The 20,056-nt window shown below is 35.8% G+C and overlaps 1 protein-coding gene across 6 annotated transcripts in view; it reads left to right on the top strand.

Moving 5' to 3' along the window:
* METTL4 (methyltransferase 4, N6-adenosine) overlaps window positions 1-20,056 on the top strand; it is a 44,327-nt gene that overhangs the window by 823 nt on the left and 23,448 nt on the right. For 2 of the 6 annotated variants that reach the window (XM_064577864.1, XM_064577863.1), the window contains exons 2-6: window positions 735-815; window positions 1,153-1,556; window positions 3,668-3,730; window positions 11,105-11,474; window positions 13,485-13,554. In XM_064577864.1, the coding sequence (XP_064433934.1) occupies window positions 1,161-1,556; window positions 3,668-3,730; window positions 11,105-11,474; window positions 13,485-13,554 (899 nt within the window). In that variant the 5' untranslated portion in view covers window positions 735-815; window positions 1,153-1,160. Of the gene's footprint in view, window positions 1-734; window positions 1,557-3,667; window positions 3,731-11,104; window positions 11,475-13,484; window positions 13,555-20,056 lie in introns of all 6 variants that reach the window. The other 4 variants (XM_045886974.3, XM_045886973.3, XM_045886975.3 and 1 more) reach the window with 2 other exon arrangements.

The following is a 20,056-nucleotide window of genomic DNA, read 5'->3' as shown; positions in this document are numbered from 1 at the left end:
TTTCAGTTTTCTTGACTACATTTCTTGCTCTCACTAGCCATTACATTACCTCCTCACCACAAGTGGTGACTGTGAAAGGAGGGCCAGTACCAGGATTACCATCACTAATAGCATTTGTTTGAACAGTTGCTATGTGTCAGGCACTGCACAGCACTTCATGGAGATTATCTCATTTAATTCTCTAAGCTGCCTTCTGAGATGTCATAAAAAATGATGAATTTGAGACTCTGTAGTGAGAGTAAATAACTTGACTATGGTCATACTGCTAACACTACATGGAGTTGGAAGTTTGGTTCTAAATGCTGCTATTACTGCTGTGCTGTTAAATACTTATTCTGTCCCCCTGTTAAGTTCTCCATTATACTAGATTTAGTAGGTAATACCCAGAACTTTATCATTTTTTTTTGGTAAAAAGATAAGGAAGTTTTGAAAAAAACATAGTTGCTGAAGGAGGACTGCTCAGAACCAATAACCTTGCAATTTTGTTAGGGTTTGGTACTTCTGAAATCCGTTAAAATTGCATCGTGCTTAGTTAGCCTAGACCAGTCTTTCATTTTATGCTTTTTTGCACTCCGTTGGTAGCAGTGGTTAAGTATGGCAGTGTTAATGGGCTGACTTATTGCGGCAGATGTGCTTTGAAAAAACAAGAGCTGACCTCTCTGTGACCTCTCTAGGTTTATCTCATTAAAAAGGGTGAATTCACATAGGTAATGTAGTATTCTTTGCTTTGACAGGACACGCTCACCTTTAAGAATTGAATGACTTCCTGACTTGGAGGATGTGGACCTAGTGGCTAGATTAAAAGCGAACAGGAGGTTGTGTGGAGGGCCCAGGAAGATAAGAGGATTCAATTGGGATTCCAGAAATAAGATCCCATTTTAATTCTCTTTTGCTAAATTGGCTGAAAAATTAGAATTATCAACCCTGTAATTAAAAGTTTATATTAAAACATTACATTTTTCCTTAACGTATCATGAATGTCAAATTCTCTTTTGTGTATATGTTAAGTTTATATACTTGCACATGAATTCTACCTGTGTATGTGAAGTATATTTTTATTGAAATGCAGGACATTTAAGAAGTTAATCTGGAAAATTGGATTTTACATCTAGACTCTCATTTTCAGAGTTTTTTTTTTCTTTCTTTTTTAAGAGAAGAGAATGTCTGTGGTGCACCAACTGTCACCAGGATGGTTACTAGATCATCTTTCTTTCATTAACAACATAAACTATCAGCTTCACCAACATCATAAGCCTTGTTGCAGTAAAAATGAGCCCACTTCATCTGTCCACTTTGATACTCTTCAAACGGATTCTTTGATCTCTTTGGGAACCTCTGCTACCTTTATTGCTTTTGACTCTACCACTAAGCCAGATAATGATGCCAGAGGAAATTGTGAAATCTTCATACAGAGATATGTTTTTCGATCTGAGCTATTTAATGTCACCAAACCTTATATAACTCCAGCTGTTCACAAAGAATGCCAACAAAGGAATGAAAAGGAAGATCCAATGGATGGTATTAAAGAAGAAAACCGCATTTCTATTATTGGGAAGGTAGAAAGTTTTAACACATTTTTATTTTTCTGCAGAACAGGCAGAAGTTTATTATTCCAATATCTTCTAATTTACTAAGTCTAAAAAACAATCCATAAAGCGTAGGAAGGCTTTAGTTATAGCCAGTGTAATTTTTAACTCTTTCCTAATGTTCTACCATTCTTAGAAGACCAAATTTGCATATTTCAAAAGTAAGCAAAGTTTGCTCAAAAGTGAATGCTCTGTAAATTAAACAAAACTAAACAACAATAACAAAAAACCCTTTTTGCTTACTCAATTTGTATTAATTGCACGTTTTTACAACTGTTTTTGTTCAACAACGTGCCGCTTTGTCTGCAAAATCCTAAAGCAGCTTATGGATTTTGGGAGATTCTTAGAGACCTGTCCTTTGGGGATAAGCTCCTATAATGAAGTTTGCAAGAAGGGTGATATTTCATAAAGTTTTTAATAATAAAAGTAGAAAGCTACTATAGAAAATTGTATATGTTCTTAAAGCATATGTATTTGTGTATACACTGGTGCAGTCTTTTGGTGAAGTTTCAAGAATGCTATACAGGATCAAATTAATTATGCTTTAATACTTTTTATGTTTCTGAAGAGTTCAGAGATGATTATACAAAGTCCATTTCAGATAGATTATATTAACATTTTCTTTGATAGAGATAGGAATAACTTTATTACTCACCCACAAATGTTTGAGATCTTTCTATGTGCTGTTGTACATACAGGGATTAAACAAGATAAACATTATTGGTACCCTCATGGATCTTACAATTGAGATCCATGAGGAAAGATTATTAAATAAGAAAGCATGTTGAGAATTAGAAATAAGGCAAGTAATAGGGATAATTTATTACATTGTTCTAGTTTCCTGAAGTAGAACTTTTAATATTCTTGTAATTTCTTGTGTCTTTTTTTTCCTTGGACAAATATTTATTGACCATTTGCTGTGTGTCAGGCATAGGAAAGAAAATATATAATGTCTGATATTTCAGTAAAATAGTATATAGATTATTTATCAATACTATTACTAATTCAGAAAAATAATAACAAGCATTTACAGTTTACTAAGTATGGGCATCTTTTAATGTTTTCACTTATGTTGGGTAAATTTCTCATTTTAATATGGAAAAATATAGATGGGTGTATGCAATGAGTTATCTTGACAAAACTTACCTTAATTCTGATATGCTAAGGCAAATTGTACAATTAGCTTAATCTTCAGTCCATTTATTTATTCAGCCAGCAAACATTTATTGTTAGCCTGCTGGGAGTATGCTACCATGTAAGCCCTGGTGTTTCAGCAATAAGAGGTATAAAGTCCTTGCTCTATTTTGCACTGTCTTACATGTTCTTTTCTATGCAGTTGTTAGATACAGAACAGTGTTAGTATATCTGATTTGTACCTAGCCCTCAGATCAATCATAAAGAGCTATTGAAAGTGTACTGGATTGGGCGCCTGGGTGGCTCAGTTGGTTAAGCGACTGCCTTCGGCTCAGGTCATGATCCTGGAGTCCCTGGATCGAGTCCCACATTGGGCTCCCTGCTCGGCAGGGAGTCTGCTTCGTCCTCAGACCCTATCCCCTCTCAGGTTTTCTCTCTCTCTCAAATAAATAAATAAAATCTTTAAAAAAAAAAAAAAAAAAGAAAGTGTACTGGATTTTTTTTAATGATAGTATATGCGTAGTTCATCTCCTCAGAAATGACGTTGAGGATTGTACAATATATATCAACTGATAGATGATACTAGTAACTTTATACAGTGTCACAGTTTTCTTGTGTTCCATGGATGTCTGTGCTACATTTTATCATTGGTACTAGTTCTTGTTAATAGCAGATAAGGCTTAGGTGACCTTATATCACTTATTAAGCTTGTAATAATAATAATAATAATAATAATAATAAATAGTAATTTTTTATTTGGGAAAGCTTATTTCTTTAGTCCATACACTTTTCACTGATTCTGACCTTACTAGCTTACTTGGTTAAGCTCTTGAAGACTGAGATACACACTAGGGAAAATGTGATAAAAAAGAAATACTAATATATTTCCAAATATCAACATTGTGATAGATGGCAACATAATTTTCTTCCTGTAATTTACTCTTTAGAAGCGTAAAAGATGTGTTGTTTTCAATCAAGGTGAATTGGATGCTATGGAATATCATACAAAGGTAAGGTGTAAAATGTTCATTGATGACATTTGAAGATTAATGTGAAGTAGTATAAAACTATATAAATAAGGATGTTCTTAAAAATTAAACAATTATTTTGATCAAAGTTAGAATTTAATAGTGGAGTGATTTTTTTTCTTTTATGATTTCTGGATTTTTGAGTCATAATTAAAAAGGTATTTCTTCTTCAAGGTTCTAGAAGAATTTTCCCATGGGAAAAAAATGAAAGAATTTTCTCATGCTTTTTCTAGGATATTGTTTCATTTCACATTTATATCTTTGATTCATTTAGATTTCATTGTGGTGTGAAGTGTGAGTTACACATACACATATGTATTTGAGTTTATTTCTGGATTTATGTCTTAATTTGTCTATCTTCCAGTCTCTTTTCAGGTTTTATAACATGAGTATGTTTTAATATTTGGTATGCTTACCCCTCCTTTTTCTGTATTTCTCTTTTACAGAATTTTTCTGTTTTGTTTGTTTGTTTATTTTCCCATATGAATTTCCCATTAGGATCAGTTTAATTCTGGTTAGAAAAAAGAAGCAATTGGAATTTTTATGGCATCAAGTGAAATTTATAAATTAAATTAGGGCCTACTGACATCTTTAAGATGTTGATAACACAAATTTGTTCTTTCCATTTGTTTCAGTTTCTATTGTCATTCCATAAGATTTTCTTCATAAAAGTCTTGCCAATTTCTTAAGTTGCTGTAGTGTTTGTTTTTTTTTTTAATCTCTGGGGTTTTCCAGTTAATACTTATAACTCCTGAAAATAGAAATACTTTAAATTACAGCTTTCCAATTATTTTATCTCTGATTTACTTCTCATTTGTAAATGAATAGGCTGGAAAATACAATACAATATTAAATCATATTTATGACATTGTATATCCTTGTCTTGTTCCCGACTCAGTGGGGATGATTTCATTACTAAGCATAATACTGGCTTTTGGACTGACCTGCAAATAGCATGTAAGGAAGTTTCCATCTGTTCTTTTTTATTACCTTTTTAAAAAAATATATTTTATTGATTTATTTGAGAGAGTGTAAGAGAGTGAGCATGAGCGGGAGCAGGGGGCGGGGGAGTGACGAGGGGGAGCGGAGGGAGAGGGAAGAGGGAGCCTGTTGCGGGGCTCAATCCTAGGACCCTGGGACTGTGACCTGAGCCAAGGGCAGACACTTAACTGACTGAACCACCCAGGCACCCCCCATCTGTTCTTATTTATTGTTATTATCAAACATGGTTATTGAATTTTATGAAATGTTTTTTAAGCATCTGTGGAGATTGAATAGGTGATTTTTCTACTAATATTTCCCTTTGATTTTTCCTTATGTGTAACCATCCTTCTGTTTGTAGTATATATTCCAGATGACCAGCTGTCAGTGCCTCTCCTCACTCAGAGATGCATGGTAAATTATCTCCCATTTGCCTGGTGAATCATGAGGTTTCTCAGTCTGAATATTTGGAAATGGGCACCATTCTTGGCCCTGTGGGAACTCCCTGCACTATTTCTTCTGTCTTTTGGGTAGTTCTTTTCCTGGCCTTGGATAATTCCCTCATACACTTAAGCACATCAGTACTTAGGGGAATTTCTCCAGTGTGAATGCCTACAGATCTACATAGTTCTCTCTCTGGGTAGCTCTTTTCTGTTTGGTACTCTGTCCTATGAATTCTTGTCTTGACCTCCCTATATTCTCTGCTTTGTCTACTCGCTCTGGATTTTTCCAAGGCTCTGTTCAGATTCTTCTTTCTTTTGGCCTGGAAATTTTCCAGGCAGTTGCCTGGGGCAGTCATAGGGCTTACCTATGATTTCTTTCATTGTCCTTTATTGCCTGATGTCCTGTGTCTTGAAAGCTGTTGTTCCTAAGACTCCATTTTGGTTGAAAGGAGAAGTCTTTGGCTGCTTTGAATATTTTTTCTTTATCATTGATTTTTAGCAATTTGATTATGATGTTCCTTAATGCAGTTTTCCCCTCCTCCTCTGTTTGTTGAGCTTGAATCTATGAATTAATAGTTTCAGCAAATTTGGAAATTTTTTTGGCCATTACCTCCTCAAATATTTTTTCTGTCCTCTTCATTTTGGACACTTTTATTACGTTGTTTTCAAGTGCACTAATCTTTTCTTCTTCAATACTTGCTGTTAATACAACCTAGTATGTATTTCCTTTTTGCAGTGAACAGGCATACCTTGTTTTATTGTGCTTTGCTTTATTGCACTTTGCAGATATCCCACTTTTTAAAAAATGAAAGTTTGTGGCAACCCTGCATCAAGCAAGTCTATCAGTGCCATTTTTCCAACAGCATTTGCTCACTTTGTGTCTCTGTGTCACATTTAGATAATTTTTGCAGTATTTTAAACTTTTTTGTTATGACATTTGTCTTGGCCATCTGTGATGAGTGATCTTTGATGTTACTACTGTAATTGTTTTGGGGCACCACAAGCTGCACACATATGAGATGGCAAACTTAATTGATGAATGTGTGCTCTCACTCCTCCACCAACGAGCCATTCCCGTCTCTCTCCCTCTTCTTGGGCCTCCCTATTGCCTGAGATACAGCAGTCTTGAAATTAGGTTAATTAATAACCCTGCAGTTGCCTCCAAGTGTTCAAGTGAAAGGAAGAGTTGCATGTCTCATACTTCAAATTATTTATTAGAAGTGAGTGAGAGAGAGAGCACGAGCAGGGGAAGGGGGGAAGCAGAAACCCTGCTGAGCAGGGAGCCTGATGCAGGGCTCCAGTCCCAGGACCCTGGGATCATGACCTGAGCTGAAGGCAGATGCTTAAATGACTGAGCCACCCAGGTGCCCCCCCCCCTTTTTTTGAGAGTGAGTGGGGCGAGGAGGTGGAAGGGCAGAGGGAGAGAGAGAATCTTAAACAGGCTCCATGGCCAGCATGGAGCCCGACTTGGGGCTCAATCTCATGACCCTGAGATCATGACCTGAGCTGAAATCAAGAGTTGGATGCTTAACCACCTGAGCCACCCAGGAACCCCCAACATGTCTTATGCTTTAAATCAAAAGCTGGAAATGATTAAGTTCAGTGAAGAAGGCAGATCAAAAGCCCCATGCACCAAAGTGTTAGCGAAATTGTGAATACAAAGCAAAAGTTCTTGAAGGAAATTTAAAGTGCTAACCCAATGAACATATGAATGATAAGTGAAATCAGCCTTATTGCTGATAGGGAGAAAGTTTGAGTGGTCTGGTTAGAAGATTGAGCCAGCCACAACATTCCCTTAAGCCAAAGCCTAATCCAGAGCAAGGCCCTAACTCTCTTCAGTTCTATGAAGGCTGCAAAGATGTGTGAGGAAGTTGTAGAAGAGTTTGAAACCGGCAGAGGTTGGTTCATGAGGTTTAAGAAGCTGTCTGTATAACATCAAAAGTGCAAGGTGAAACAGCAAGTGCTGATGTAGAAGCCGCAGCAAGTGATCCAGATGACATAGCTAAGATCAGTACTGAAGGTGGCTACACTAAACAGATTTTCAATATAGACAAAACAGTCTTCTATTGGAAAAAGATGCCATCTAGGAATTTCATAACTAGACAGGAGAATGCCTAACTTCAAAGTTTGAGAGAACAGGCTGACTCTCTTGCTAGGGGCTAATGAAGCTGGTGACTTTAAGTTGAAGTCAGTGCTCATTTACCATTCTGAAAATTCTAGGGGCCTTAAGAATTATGCTAATTTGGGCACTTGGTGGCTCAGTTGGTTAAGCATCTGATTCTTGATTTCAGCTTGGGTCATGATCTCGGGGTCCTGGGATCAAGCCCTGTGTCAGGCTCTGCACTCAGCAGGGAGACTGCTTGAGGATTTTCTCCCTCTCCCTCTGCCTCTCCCTCTGCTCATGCTCTCTCTTTCTCTAATATAAATAAATAAATCTTTAAAAAAAAAACTATGCTGAATTTACTATGTGTTTGCTCTATAGGTGGAGCAACAAAGCCTGGATGACAGCACATCTGTTTACAACATGGCTTACTGAATCTTTTAAACCCACTGTTGAGACCCACTGCTCAGAAAAAAAGACTCCTTTCAAAATAGTACTTATTATTTTTAATAATGCACCTGGTGACCCAAGAGCTCTGATGGAGATGTACAGTTAGATGTATGTTGTTTTCATGCCTGCTCACACAAAATCCATTTGGCAGGTCATGGATCAAGGAGTAATTTTGACTCAAGTCTTATTGAAGACATACATTTCGTAGGGCTGTAACTTCCACAGACAGTGATTCCTCTGATGGATCTGGGCACAAAGTCAATGGAAAGTCTTCTGGAAAAGTTTCACTATTCTAGATGCCATTAAGAATTTGTGATTTGGGGCACTTGGGTGGCTCAGATGGTTGAGTGTCTGCCTTCAGCTCGGGTCATGATCTCCAGGTCCTGGAATTGGGCCCTGCATCGGGCTCCCGGCTCAGTGGGGAGTCTGCTTCTCCCTCTCTCTCTGCCTTTCCCTCTGCTCCTGCTCTCTCTGTCTCTCAAATGAATAAATAAATAAGAAAATCTTAAAAAAAACCCACAAACATTTGTGATTCGTGGGAAGAGGTCAAAGTATCAACATTACTGGGAGTGTGAAAGAAGGTGATTCCAACTCTAAGGGATGACCTTGAGGGGTTCCAGACTTCAGTGGAGGAAGTCACTGCAGATGTGGTGGAAACAGCAAGAGAGCTAGAATTAGAAGTGGAGCCTGAAGATGTGACCCAACTGCTGCAAGCTCATGATAAAGCTTTAGTGGATGAGGGGTTGCTTCTGATGGACTAACAAAGAAAGTTATTCCTTCAGGTGGAAATTACTCCTGGTGACGATGCTGTGCACATTGTTGAAATGATAACAGAGGACTTAGAATATTCCATAAACTGAGTTGGTAAAGCAGCAAAAGGGTTTGAGAGTATTGACTCCCAGTTTGGAAAGAAGTTCTATTGTGGGTAAAATGCTATCAAACAGCATTCATGCTACAGAGAAATCTTTCATGAAAGGAAGAGTCAATTAATGTGGCAAACTTCATTGTTTTATTTTTAAAAATTGCCATGGCTACCTCAGCCTTCAGCAACCACCACCCTAATGAGTCAGCAGCTATCAACACAGAGGCAAGACCCTCCACCCACAAAAAGAATATGACTTGCTGAAATTTCAGATAGTAGTTTGCATTTTTTAGCAATAAGGTATTTTTAAGTTAAGGCATATACATTGTTTTAAAGGATGTAATGCTATCGAGTCCTTAATAGACTATGATACAGTATAAATACAACTTTTATATGCACTGGGAAGCCAAAAAATTAATTTGACTCACTTTATTGCAATAGTCACTTTATTGTGGTGGCCTGGAACTAAACCCCCAATGTCTCCTGTATGGGACTAGAAATTTTTATTTTTAACAACCTCCAGGTGATTCCAATGGAGGTAGTCGAAATACGTATTTTGAGAAAGACTGCACCAAGGGGGACGAAAAAGGTAATGATTATAGAAAAGAATATATAGTCTGATTTATAAAATACAGGCGAATCTTTTGCAGCTTACAGCCCTTGCCTTCAATGACTGATTTTGTTGTGATAACTTGACTTTATTCCAGTGGTCCGGAACCCAACTGACAGTATTTCTGTGGTATGCAGTTTTTTTCTCTAGAAGCTCGATTTTTTTAAGTAGTTTTGTGTTTCTTTAACATTCTTATTTTTTTCTGTACATTTTTGAACATATGAATATGGTTATGATAAGTGCCTTATTGTATTTTTCTACTTTTGTTCCTAATCTTTTAAATGGGCTGCAAGTAAACCTATCCAGCCTTTTCTACTGTTTGTTCATCTCTGTTATTCCTGTATGTTTCTATTGAGTGATTATTTCTCCATAATGTGTTGCGTTTTCCTGCTTCTTTATATATCTGGTAACTTTATTTTTTGTAAGACATTTCAATTTTAGCTTCTTGAGTACTAGATATTTTCATATTCCTATAAATATTCTTGAACTTTGTTCTTGGACAAAGTTACTTTGAAACTGGTTGATCCTTTTGTGGCTTTCTTTTAAAGTTTTGAAGCTTGTTTTAAGGTTTTTTAGTTAGGACCAGAGCAGTCTTTAGAGCTATTTTTCCCTCCACTCATGAGGCAATACCCCTATGAGTCGTCTACCTGATGCCTTGTAAATTAGGAGAGTTTCCATTCTGGCTGGTGGGATCGCTGTTCCCAGCCCTGTGTGAGCTCTGTGGATTGTACCCTCTGATCATTTGACATCATTTCTTTCCCTGACCTTGGGGAGACTTGAGTGGATCTTCCTGCAGCTTTTAAGAACTGTCTCTCTCTGCAGCTCTCTCCTCTTTGGTATCCTGCCCTGCAAACTCTAGCTGCTTTGACCTTTTCAGACTTCCAGCTGCATCCTCTCAACTCAGAGACTGTTGGACTCTGAATGGGTCTCCTTTGCTGCGCTGCCGCCTGCAAACCTTCTCAAGGCAGTAAGCTGGAACAATCATTCGTTTTTCCTTTTTTAGGGACCAGTATTTTTCACTACTTGACATCTATCTAAGTCAGATAGCCTTTTAAAAAATTTATACTTTATACTTTTTAAAAAAAGTAACGTCTGATGAAAAGTTAAATCTGACCTCTGGTATTGCATCTTGCCCAGAAGGGGAACTTAGATTTTAATTTTCTAATTATTGTAATTGTATTTTTGCAAAATTTTGTATGTTCATTTAACAGTTACTTTTTTTTTCTTTACAATTTAAGAAATATAAATTCAAAGGTAAGTTTATTTTAAAATTAGATCACTAGAAAAATTTAATATTAAATGTGATTTAAACTTAGTTTGCTTTATAGATTAGAAATTCTGCTTTGTTCTAGAAACATTTATGTTATCAAATTCATATTTATTTATTTATTTATTTCAAATTCATCTTAATACATTTTTAAGAATGTGTTTTATATGTGTATTGTTTGGTTATTTAATTGTAAGTGAATTTATGAAGTTTGTTTTATTCCACATTTAAGAAACAGCAATTTGAAGGTATACTCACACATTCTTGCCTTTACATTTTATCATAAAATTATTTTAGTGTAAGCTTTAAAACATTGATTTCAGGGGCGCCTGGGTGGGTGGCTCAGTTGTTAAGTGTCTGCTTCGGCTCAGGTCATAGTACCAGGGCTCTGGGATTGAGCCCCACATCAGGCTCTCTGCTCAGCTGGGAGCCTGCTTCTCCCTCTCCCACTCCCCCTACTTGTGCTCTCTCTCATGTTGTGTCTCTCTGTCAAATAAATAAATAAAATCTTTAAAAAGAAATAAAATATTGATTTCAATCGATAACGTTCAAATATTCAAAGCATAGTAGGAATTTCATTATTTAGAGAATTGTCTTAATGTAAATGGCCTTTTAATGTATCTTAACAAATTTTTCTTACAGATCAGGGGACTGATTTTGGATGGCTCTTCAGAGTTAATCCAAGAAGGTCTCAAAAGTGGCTTTCTTCATCCACTTTCTGAAAAATGGGACAAGTGTAGTGAGCCCATTACTTTACCACTTGATGCCTGCAGTTTGTCAGAATTATGTACAATGGCAAAGCATTTGCCTTCTCTGAATGAAATGGATCTTCAGGCATTACAATTGATGGAAGAAGATATGTCTATTACAGAACAGGATTTATTTTCACGGGTTGTTGAAAACAACTCTAGCTTTACAAAAATAATTACTTTAATGGGACAGAAATACCTGGTGCCACCAAAAAGCAGTTTTCTTTTGTCTGACATTTCTTGCATGCATCCACTTCTGAACTGTAAGTAATTACTATGTTATTAGAAAAATATAATTTTTTTGTGGCCTTGGAAGTCAAGAGCTAGTCTGAATGCTAAATGTGGGTCAGCAGTATGAGGATAGACTAAATGCTTAATTTTCTCTGTGATTTTTTTCTTTCAAATTTAATTTTAAATCTCTGACTTTTGGTTTAAAAACATTTAAAAATTTGAAAAAATTAAAAAATAAGACTAATGAACAAAGGGCCAAAAAGTAATTGGTCCCCATGAAAGCAAATGTAGTTGCTGCTCTGTACTTAAGAATTCATGATATAATTGGGCTTGGCCAAACAATTTTATTTAACTTTTCTTTATAGCAAAGTAGGAACACTTTAGATATGAATATTAACACCATAGCCTTTTAGGTTACATTTTAAGCTGGTGTTACAGTTTATTGTCTAAAATTTCTTGAAATATTTTCCTGTATAATGTCAACAAAATTTAAAGATTGAAGTCCACATTCATATACACCTGAATTTGAATTTAGATTATTCTAAAGTTTAACTGTTAATCTTTGAGCTATTCACTTCACAAAACTGAGCCTCAGTTTCCTAGTTTATAAAATAGTTATGATAATAATCTACTTCTGAAGGTCACTTTGAAGATTAAATGAATTAATCTGTATCAATTGCTTATCTCAGGGATTTATATGTATTTAATAAGTCATAATATTCTAAGAAATGAAGTAGGAAAGAAATGTATTATATGAAAATTTAATTTAATATGCTCTTGTTTTTTGGATATTTAATATAAAAATTTTAAGTTATTAAATGACATAGTTCATTAAGGAAAAGCTATCTTTTAATTGCTGTCAAGCTATGTTACACATGAGTGGTTATTCATGTCACAGTGTCATAAATTCTTCAGGGTAAATGACAGGATAATAAACTAATGGGAAAATTATGTTATGTTTGAACGTTGTTTTCTGTACTTTTTTATTTTTGTCATTTTAATAGTTTAAAAACTATTACTTCCTCATTTTAATTTGCACTCTTTTGATTACTTGTGAAATTGTACATTTACCAAAATATACCTATATTTATAAAAGCAGAAGGGACAGCTCTTCCTTACAGTAAAATTCCAGTTAATAAATGTAGGTGGAACGATAGAACTAGAAAGTTTCTATTTGGCAAAAAACATAATAGATTTCAAAATAGTAGGTGAAAAGATGAGACACGGGATATTTGTGCAGTCTTAAAGTATCTCTTTACAAGATACTTATTAATTACAAAGTGAAAACTGGAGAAACCTGGTAGACAACCCTTTAACCAAATGATTAAAGATAGTATCACCAATAATGAGACATTTTGACATCTTGTATTTCCTGATTATTTGGTAGAATTCTTGCCAAACATTAATAATCTAAATTTAATCACGAGGAAATACCAAACCGAAATTAAGAGACATTCTATAAAATAACTGGCCAATAGCCTTCAAAGTGTCAAGGTCATAAGTGACAAAGAAAGACTGAGGAACTTTCCCAGATTGGAAGAGATTGAGGAGACATGACAATTAGATGCAGTGTGTGATCCTGCTTTGGATCTTGGGTCAGAAAAAAAGACACCTGTAGACAATTGAGGAAGTTTTATTATGGTCAGTGTGTCAGTTTTAAGATAAATTATTTCAAAACGAAGCTTAAAAAAAGTAAAGCAAAAACATGAAAAAAACAAAACACATTTAGGTTTGAAAGGACCATATTAATATGGCTGTCAAGACCTAAAGGGCATTTACATATGATTGGTGTCCAGCTAAGTGACCTGTAGTTATTTTCAGGTAGTCTTTGCAAAAATAGCAATAGGTAAACTTATGTTAAAATCCCCGTGGTACTGAATTATAAGGGAAATCTCAATTTTTTCAGATTATTTTATTTGAATAGATGTTGTAAGTCCTTTTGTTGCATTCCATTATATGTGTCTGTAGTCAATGCACTTTAGTTTCTAAAGTGATCACCTACAGAAGGTAGGTATTTTCTGAAATTGTGTGTTTGTTTTCAGGTAGGAAAACATATGATGTAATTGTGATGGATCCACCATGGCAGAACAAATCAGTTAAAAGAAGTAACAGGTAAGTGTAAATAAATTGTCTATTAGATACACCTTGTTTTTTTCCCTTCAATTTCCAGCATGGACCCTAACATGGGGCCTGAACTCACGACCCTGAGATCAAGACCTGAGCTGAGACCAAGAGTCAGGTGCTTAACTGACTGAGCCACCCAGGCACCCCATACTTTTCTAAAAGCTATTGTCCTTTTACATTCTGGTTACATTGCTAAAAGCATTACTTTGAGATGTAGGTTGTCTGAAACTACTAAAGTATTTTCACTTCAATTTTTAATTCCCCTGATTAGGTAATTCTCTTGCTCTAGAATGACATATGGGTATAAGAATGTCACAAGTAATATACTTATTAATGATTGAGGTTACTGACTGAACCAGTTCATGGATATTTCTGTAACACCAAAGGGCAACATTTTTGTTTCCTTTGATATCACATTTTAAAGTTTAGAAGTATGTGCCAGAATATGGGCATACCTTGTTTTATTGTGCTTTACTTTATTGTACTTTGCGGACATTGCCTTTTTAAAAAATAATTGAAGGTTTGTGGCAACCCTGCACTGAGCACATCTCTTGGCACCATTTTCAAATAGCATTTGCTCACTTTATGTCATATTTTGCAATATTTCAAACTTTTTCATTATTATATTTGTTTTAGTGATCTGTGGCAGAGATTATGACTCATTGAAAGCTCAGATGATGGTTAGCATTTTTTAGCAATGAAGTATGTATGTTGTTTTTCTAGACATAATGCTATTGCATACTTAGTTGACTACAGGATAGTGTAAACATAACTGTTACATGCACTGGGAAGCCCCAAAATTAATTTGACTCATTTTATTAGAGTAATACTAGCTTTGTGGTGGTGGTCTGGAACTGAACTGCAGTATCTCTGAGGCTCGCCTGTATAGTTTTCCTTAGTAGCTGCTATGAATGAATTTGTATAATCCATCTTAAATTTGTTTTATGTCACCTTTTTTGTTTATGTCACCTCTTAGAGTAATCAGTTCAATTAATTTCTGAGAGGACATTTCCTTTTTTTTTTTCAATTTTATTTTATTATGTTATGTTAATCACCATACATTATATCATTAGTTTTTGATATAGTGTTCCATGATTCACTGTTTGCGTATAACACCCAGTGCTCCATTCAATACGTGCCCTCTTTAATACCCATCACCAGGCTAACCCATCCCCTACCCCCCTCCCCTCTAGAACCCTCAGTTTGTTTCTCAAGGTCCATAGTCTCATAGTTCGTCTCCTCCTCCAATTTCCCCCCCCTTCATTTTTCCCTTCCTACTATCTTCTTCTTTTTTTTTTTTTAACATAGAATGTATTATTTGTTTCAGAGGTACAGGTCTGTGATTCATCAGTCTTACACAAGTCACAGTGCTCACCATAGCACATACCCTCCCCAGTGTCCATCACCCAGCCACCCCATCCCTCCCACCTCTAACACTCGAGCAACCCTCAGTTTGTTTCCTGAGATTAAGAATTTCTCATATCAGTGAGGTCATATGATGCATGACTTTCTCTGTTTGACTTATTTCGCTGACCATAATACCCTCCAGTTCCATCCACATCATTGCAAATGGCAAGATTTCTTTTTTTTTTTTTTGATGGCTGCATAATATTCCATTGTATATATATATACCACATCTTCTTTATCCATTCATCTGTCGATGGACATCTTGGCTCTTTCCACAGTTTGGCTATTGTGGACATTGCTGCTATAAACATCGGGGTGCACATACCCCTTCGGATCCCTACATTTGTATCTTTGGGGTAAATACCCAGTAGTGCAATTGCTGGATTGTATGGTACCTCTATTTTCAACTTTTTGAGGAACCTCCATACTGTTTTCCAGAGTGGTTGCGCCAGCTTGCATTCCCACCAACAGTGTAGGAGGGTTCCCCTTTCTCCGCATCCCCGCCAACATCTGTCATTTCCTGACTTGTTAATTTTAGCCATTCTGACTGGTGTGAGGTGGTATCTCATTGTGGTTTTGATTTGGATTTCTCTGATGCTGAGTGATCTTGAGCACTTTTTCATGTGTCTGTTGGCCATTTGGATGTCTTCTTTGGAAAAATGTCTGTTCATGTCTTCTGCCCATTTCTTGATTGGATTCTTTGTTCTTTGGGTAAGCTCTTTATAGATTTTGGATACTAGCCCTTTATCTGATATGTCATTTGCAAATATCTTCTCCCATTCTGTCGGTTGTCTTTTGGTTTCTGTTGACTGTTTCCTTTGCTGTGCAGAAGCTTTTTATCTTGATGAAGTCCCAATAGTTCATTTTTGCCCTTGCTTCCCTTGCCTTTGGCGATGTCTCTAGGAAGAAGTTGCTGCGGCTGAGGTCGAAGAGGTTGCTGCCTGTGTTCTCCTCTAGGATTTTGGTGGACTCCTGTCTCACATTTAGGTCTTTCATCCATTTTGAGTTTATTTTTGTGTGTGGTGTAAGGAAACGGTCCAGTTTCATTCTTCTGCATGTGGCTGTCCAATTTTCCCAACACCATTTGTTGAAGAGACTGTCTTTGTTCCATTGGACATTCTTTCCTGCTTTTTCAAAGATGAGTTGACCATAGAGTTGAGGGTCCATTTCTGGGCTCTCTATTCTGTTCCATTGATCTATGTGTCTGTTTTTGTGCCAGTACCATACTGTCTTGATGATGACAGCTTTGTAATAGAGCTGGAAGTCCGGAATTGTGATGCCGCCGGCTTTGCTTTTCTTTTTCAACATTCCTCTGGCTATGCGGGGTCTTTTCTGGTTCCATACAAATTTTAGGATTATTTGTTCCATTTCTTTGAAAAAAGTGGATGGTATTTTGATGGGGATTGCATTGAATGTGTGGATTGCTCTAGGTAGCATTGACATCTTCACAATATTTGTTCTTCCAATCCATGAGCATGGAACGTTTTTCTATTTCTTTGTGTCTTCCTCAATTTCTTTCATGAGTATTTTATAGTTTTCTGAGTACAGATCCTTTGCCTCTTTGGTTAGATTTATTCCTGGGAATCTTATGGTTTTGGGTGCAATTGTAAATGGGATCGACTCCTTAATTTCTCTTTCTTCTGTCTTGTTGTTGGTGTATAAGAATGCCACTGGTTTCTGTGCATTGATTTTATATCCTGCCCCTTTACTGAATTCCTGTATGAGTTCTAGCAGTTTTGGGGTGGAGACTTTTGGGTTTTCCACATAAAATATCATATCCTCTGCAAACAGTGAGAGTTTCTCTTCTTTGCTGATTTGGATGCCTTTTATTTCTTTTTGTTCTCTGATTGCTGTGGCTAGGACTTCTAATACTATGTTGAATAGCAGTGGTGATAGTGGACATCGCTGCCGTGTTCCTGACCTTAGGGGGAAAGCTCTCATTTTTTCCCCATTGAGAATGATATTTGCTGTAGGTTTTTCATAGATGGCTTTTATGATATTGAGGTATGTACCCTCTATCCCTACACTCTGAACAGAATTTTAATCAAGAAAGGATGCTGTACTTTGTCAAATGCTTTTTCTGCATCTATTGAGAGGATCATATGATTCTTGTTCTTTCTTTTATTAAATGTATTGTATCACATTGATTTGTGGATGTTGAACCAACCTTGCAGCCCAGGAATAAATATCACTTGGTCGTGGTGAATAATCCTTTTAATGTACTGTTGGATCCTATTGGCTATTATTTTGGTGAGAATTTTTGCATCTATGTTCATCAGGGATATTTGTCTGTAATTCTGCTTTTTGATGGGTTCTTTGTCTGATTTTGGGATCAAGGTAATGCTGGCCTCATAAAATGAGTTTGGAAGTTTTCCTTCCATTTCTATTTTTTGGGAACAGTTTCAGAAGAATAGGTATTAATTCTTCTTTAAATATTTGGTGGAATTCCCCTGGGAAGCCATCTGGCTCAAGAGTTGGAGGCTTAACCCATTCTGCCATCCACATGCCCCTCTTTAGAATCCTTTAACTTGGAAGTTCCTGAGTCTTTACTGGTGTTTCATGAAATTGACATTTCCGAAAGCAGCAATAGGAAACTAATACAACATCTATTGATGAGTCTTGCCCAAATCAATTATTATTAAGGCAAATGCCAAATGGTGATTGTATATGTGTGGGTTTATTTTTGGGCTCTCTATTCTGTTCCGTTGATGTATGTGTGTTTTTTTGTACCAGTACCATTCTGTTTTTATTAGTGTAGCTTTTTAACATATTTTGAAGTCAGGGAGCATGATAACCTCCAGCTTTGTTTTTTTTAAGATCACTTTGGCTATTTAGGGTCTTTTGTGGTTCAATACACATTTTAGGATTCTTTGTTCTAGTTCTGTTAAAAATGCCATTGGTATTTTGATAGGGATTGCATTAAGTCCTTGTTTTTAAAAGCTTTATTTATTTGAGAAAGTGAGAGTGAGAGACTGAGATTGAGAGAATAAGGGGGGGAAGGGGCAGAGGGAGAAGCAGACTCCCTGCAGAGCAGGGAGCCCAATATGGGACTTGATCCCAGGACCCTGGGATCATGACCTGAGCCAAAGGTAGACACTTAACTGACTGAGCCACCCAGGTGCCCCGATAGGGACTGCATTAAGTCTGTAGATTGCTTTGTGTAGTATAGACATTCTAACAATATTAATTTTTCCAGTCCATGAGCACAGTATATAGTTCCATTTATTTTTGTTGTCTTCAATCTTTTTCATTTTATACTCTTCAGAGTACAGGTCTTTCATGGGTTAAATTTTTTTTCTAGGTATTTTGTTCTTTTTGATGCAATTGTAAATGGGATTGTTTTCTTGATTTCTCTTTCTGATAGCTTGTTATTAGTGTATAGAAATGCAACAAATTTTCCCATATGTTCATTTTGTATCCTGTGACTTTACTGAATTCTTTTATTCTTTTTTTTTTTTTTTAAGATTTTATTCATTTATTTGATGGAGAGAAAGAGTACATACAAGCAGGGGGAATGGCAGGCCAAGGGAGAGGGAGAAGCAGGCTCCCTGCTGAGCAAGGAGCTCGATGTGGGAGTCGATCCCAGGACCCTGGGATCATGACCTGAGCCGGAGGCAGATGCCCAACCGACTGAGCCACCCAGGCACCCCTATTTTATTGGTTCTAATAGTTTTTTGGTGGAGCATTATGGTTTTCTATATATGATATTATGTCACCTGCAATTAGTAACAATTTTAGTGCTTTTTCAGTTTGGATGCCTTTGATTTTTTTTTTCTTGCTTAATTGATGTGGCTGGGATTTCCAATACTATGTTGAATAAGTTGTGAGAATGGGTATCCTTGTCTTGTTTCTAATGTTAGAGGAAAAGCTTTCAGCTTTTCACCATTGAGTATAATGTTAGCTGAGGGTTTATCATATCTGGCTTTTATTATACTTGGTATGTTCTTTCTATACCTGCTCTGTTGAGGGTTTTTATCATAAATGGATGTTGTATATGTCAAATGCTTTTTTGCATCTATTTAATGATCATATTTTTATCTTTAATCTTGTTAATGTGGTATATTATGTTGGTAAATTTCACTGGCTCATAGAGTATGATCCTATTAATGTATTTTGATTTTGATTTGCTAATATTTTGAAGAGAATTTTTACATCTGTGTTCGCTGGGGATATTGGCCTGTCTTTTTTTTAGTGGTATCTTTGATTCTGCTGGTCTTGTAAAATGAGTTTGGAAGCATTTCTTCCTCTTTAATTTTTTGGAATAATTTGAGAGGGATATTTACTAACTCTTCTTTAAATGTTTGGTAGAATTCATATATGAAGCAATCTGGTCCTGGACTTTTGTTTTCTGGGAGTTTTTAAATTACTGACTCAATTTCATTACTTGTAATTGGTATATTCAGATTTTCTATTTCTTTTTGATTCAGTCTTGAAAGGTTGTGTGTTTCTAGGAATTTATGTGTTTCTTCTAGGTTTCCTGTTTTGTTGGCATATAATTTTTTTTAGTAGTCTCCTGTGATAGTCTCCTATATATATTTTTGTGGTTTCAGTTGTAACTTCTTTTTCATTTTTGCTTTTATTCCTTTGAGCCCCCCTTTTTTTTTCTTGATAAGTCTGGCTAGAGTTTTTCAATTTTAGCTTTTCAAAGAATCAGGTTTTAGTTTCATTGATCTTTTTTATTTTTTAATTTCTATTTCAATTATTTCCACTCTAATCTTTATTATATCCTTCCTTCTACTAACTTTGGGCTTCATTCTTCTTTTTTGAGTTTAGGTTAGATTGTTTACTTGGGGTTTTTCTTGCTTCTTTTTTTTTTTTTTTTTTTTTTTCTTGCTTCTTAAGTAGGTTTGTATTGCTATGAGCTTTCCTTTTAGAACTGCTTTTGTTCCAATTTTGGAAAGTTGTGTTTCCATTTTCATTGTCTCAAAGTATTTTTTGATTTCCTCCTTGATTTCTTTGTTACCCATTGGTTGTGTAGTAATGTTTCTTAGTATCTACTTGTTTATTTTTTTATTATTATTATTATTTTTTTTAGTTTTCTTCTTTTAAATGATATCTAGTTTCATATTGTTGTTGGAAAAGA

Source organism: Mirounga angustirostris, unplaced genomic scaffold, assembly GCF_029215605.1.
Source record: "Mirounga angustirostris isolate CCGP_5_RB_7025 unplaced genomic scaffold, mMirAng1.0.hap1 SCAF_14, whole genome shotgun sequence".
Classification (NCBI taxonomy): Eukaryota; Metazoa; Chordata; class Mammalia; order Carnivora; family Phocidae; genus Mirounga; species Mirounga angustirostris.
This window is presented reverse-complemented; position numbering and strand designations above follow the sequence as displayed.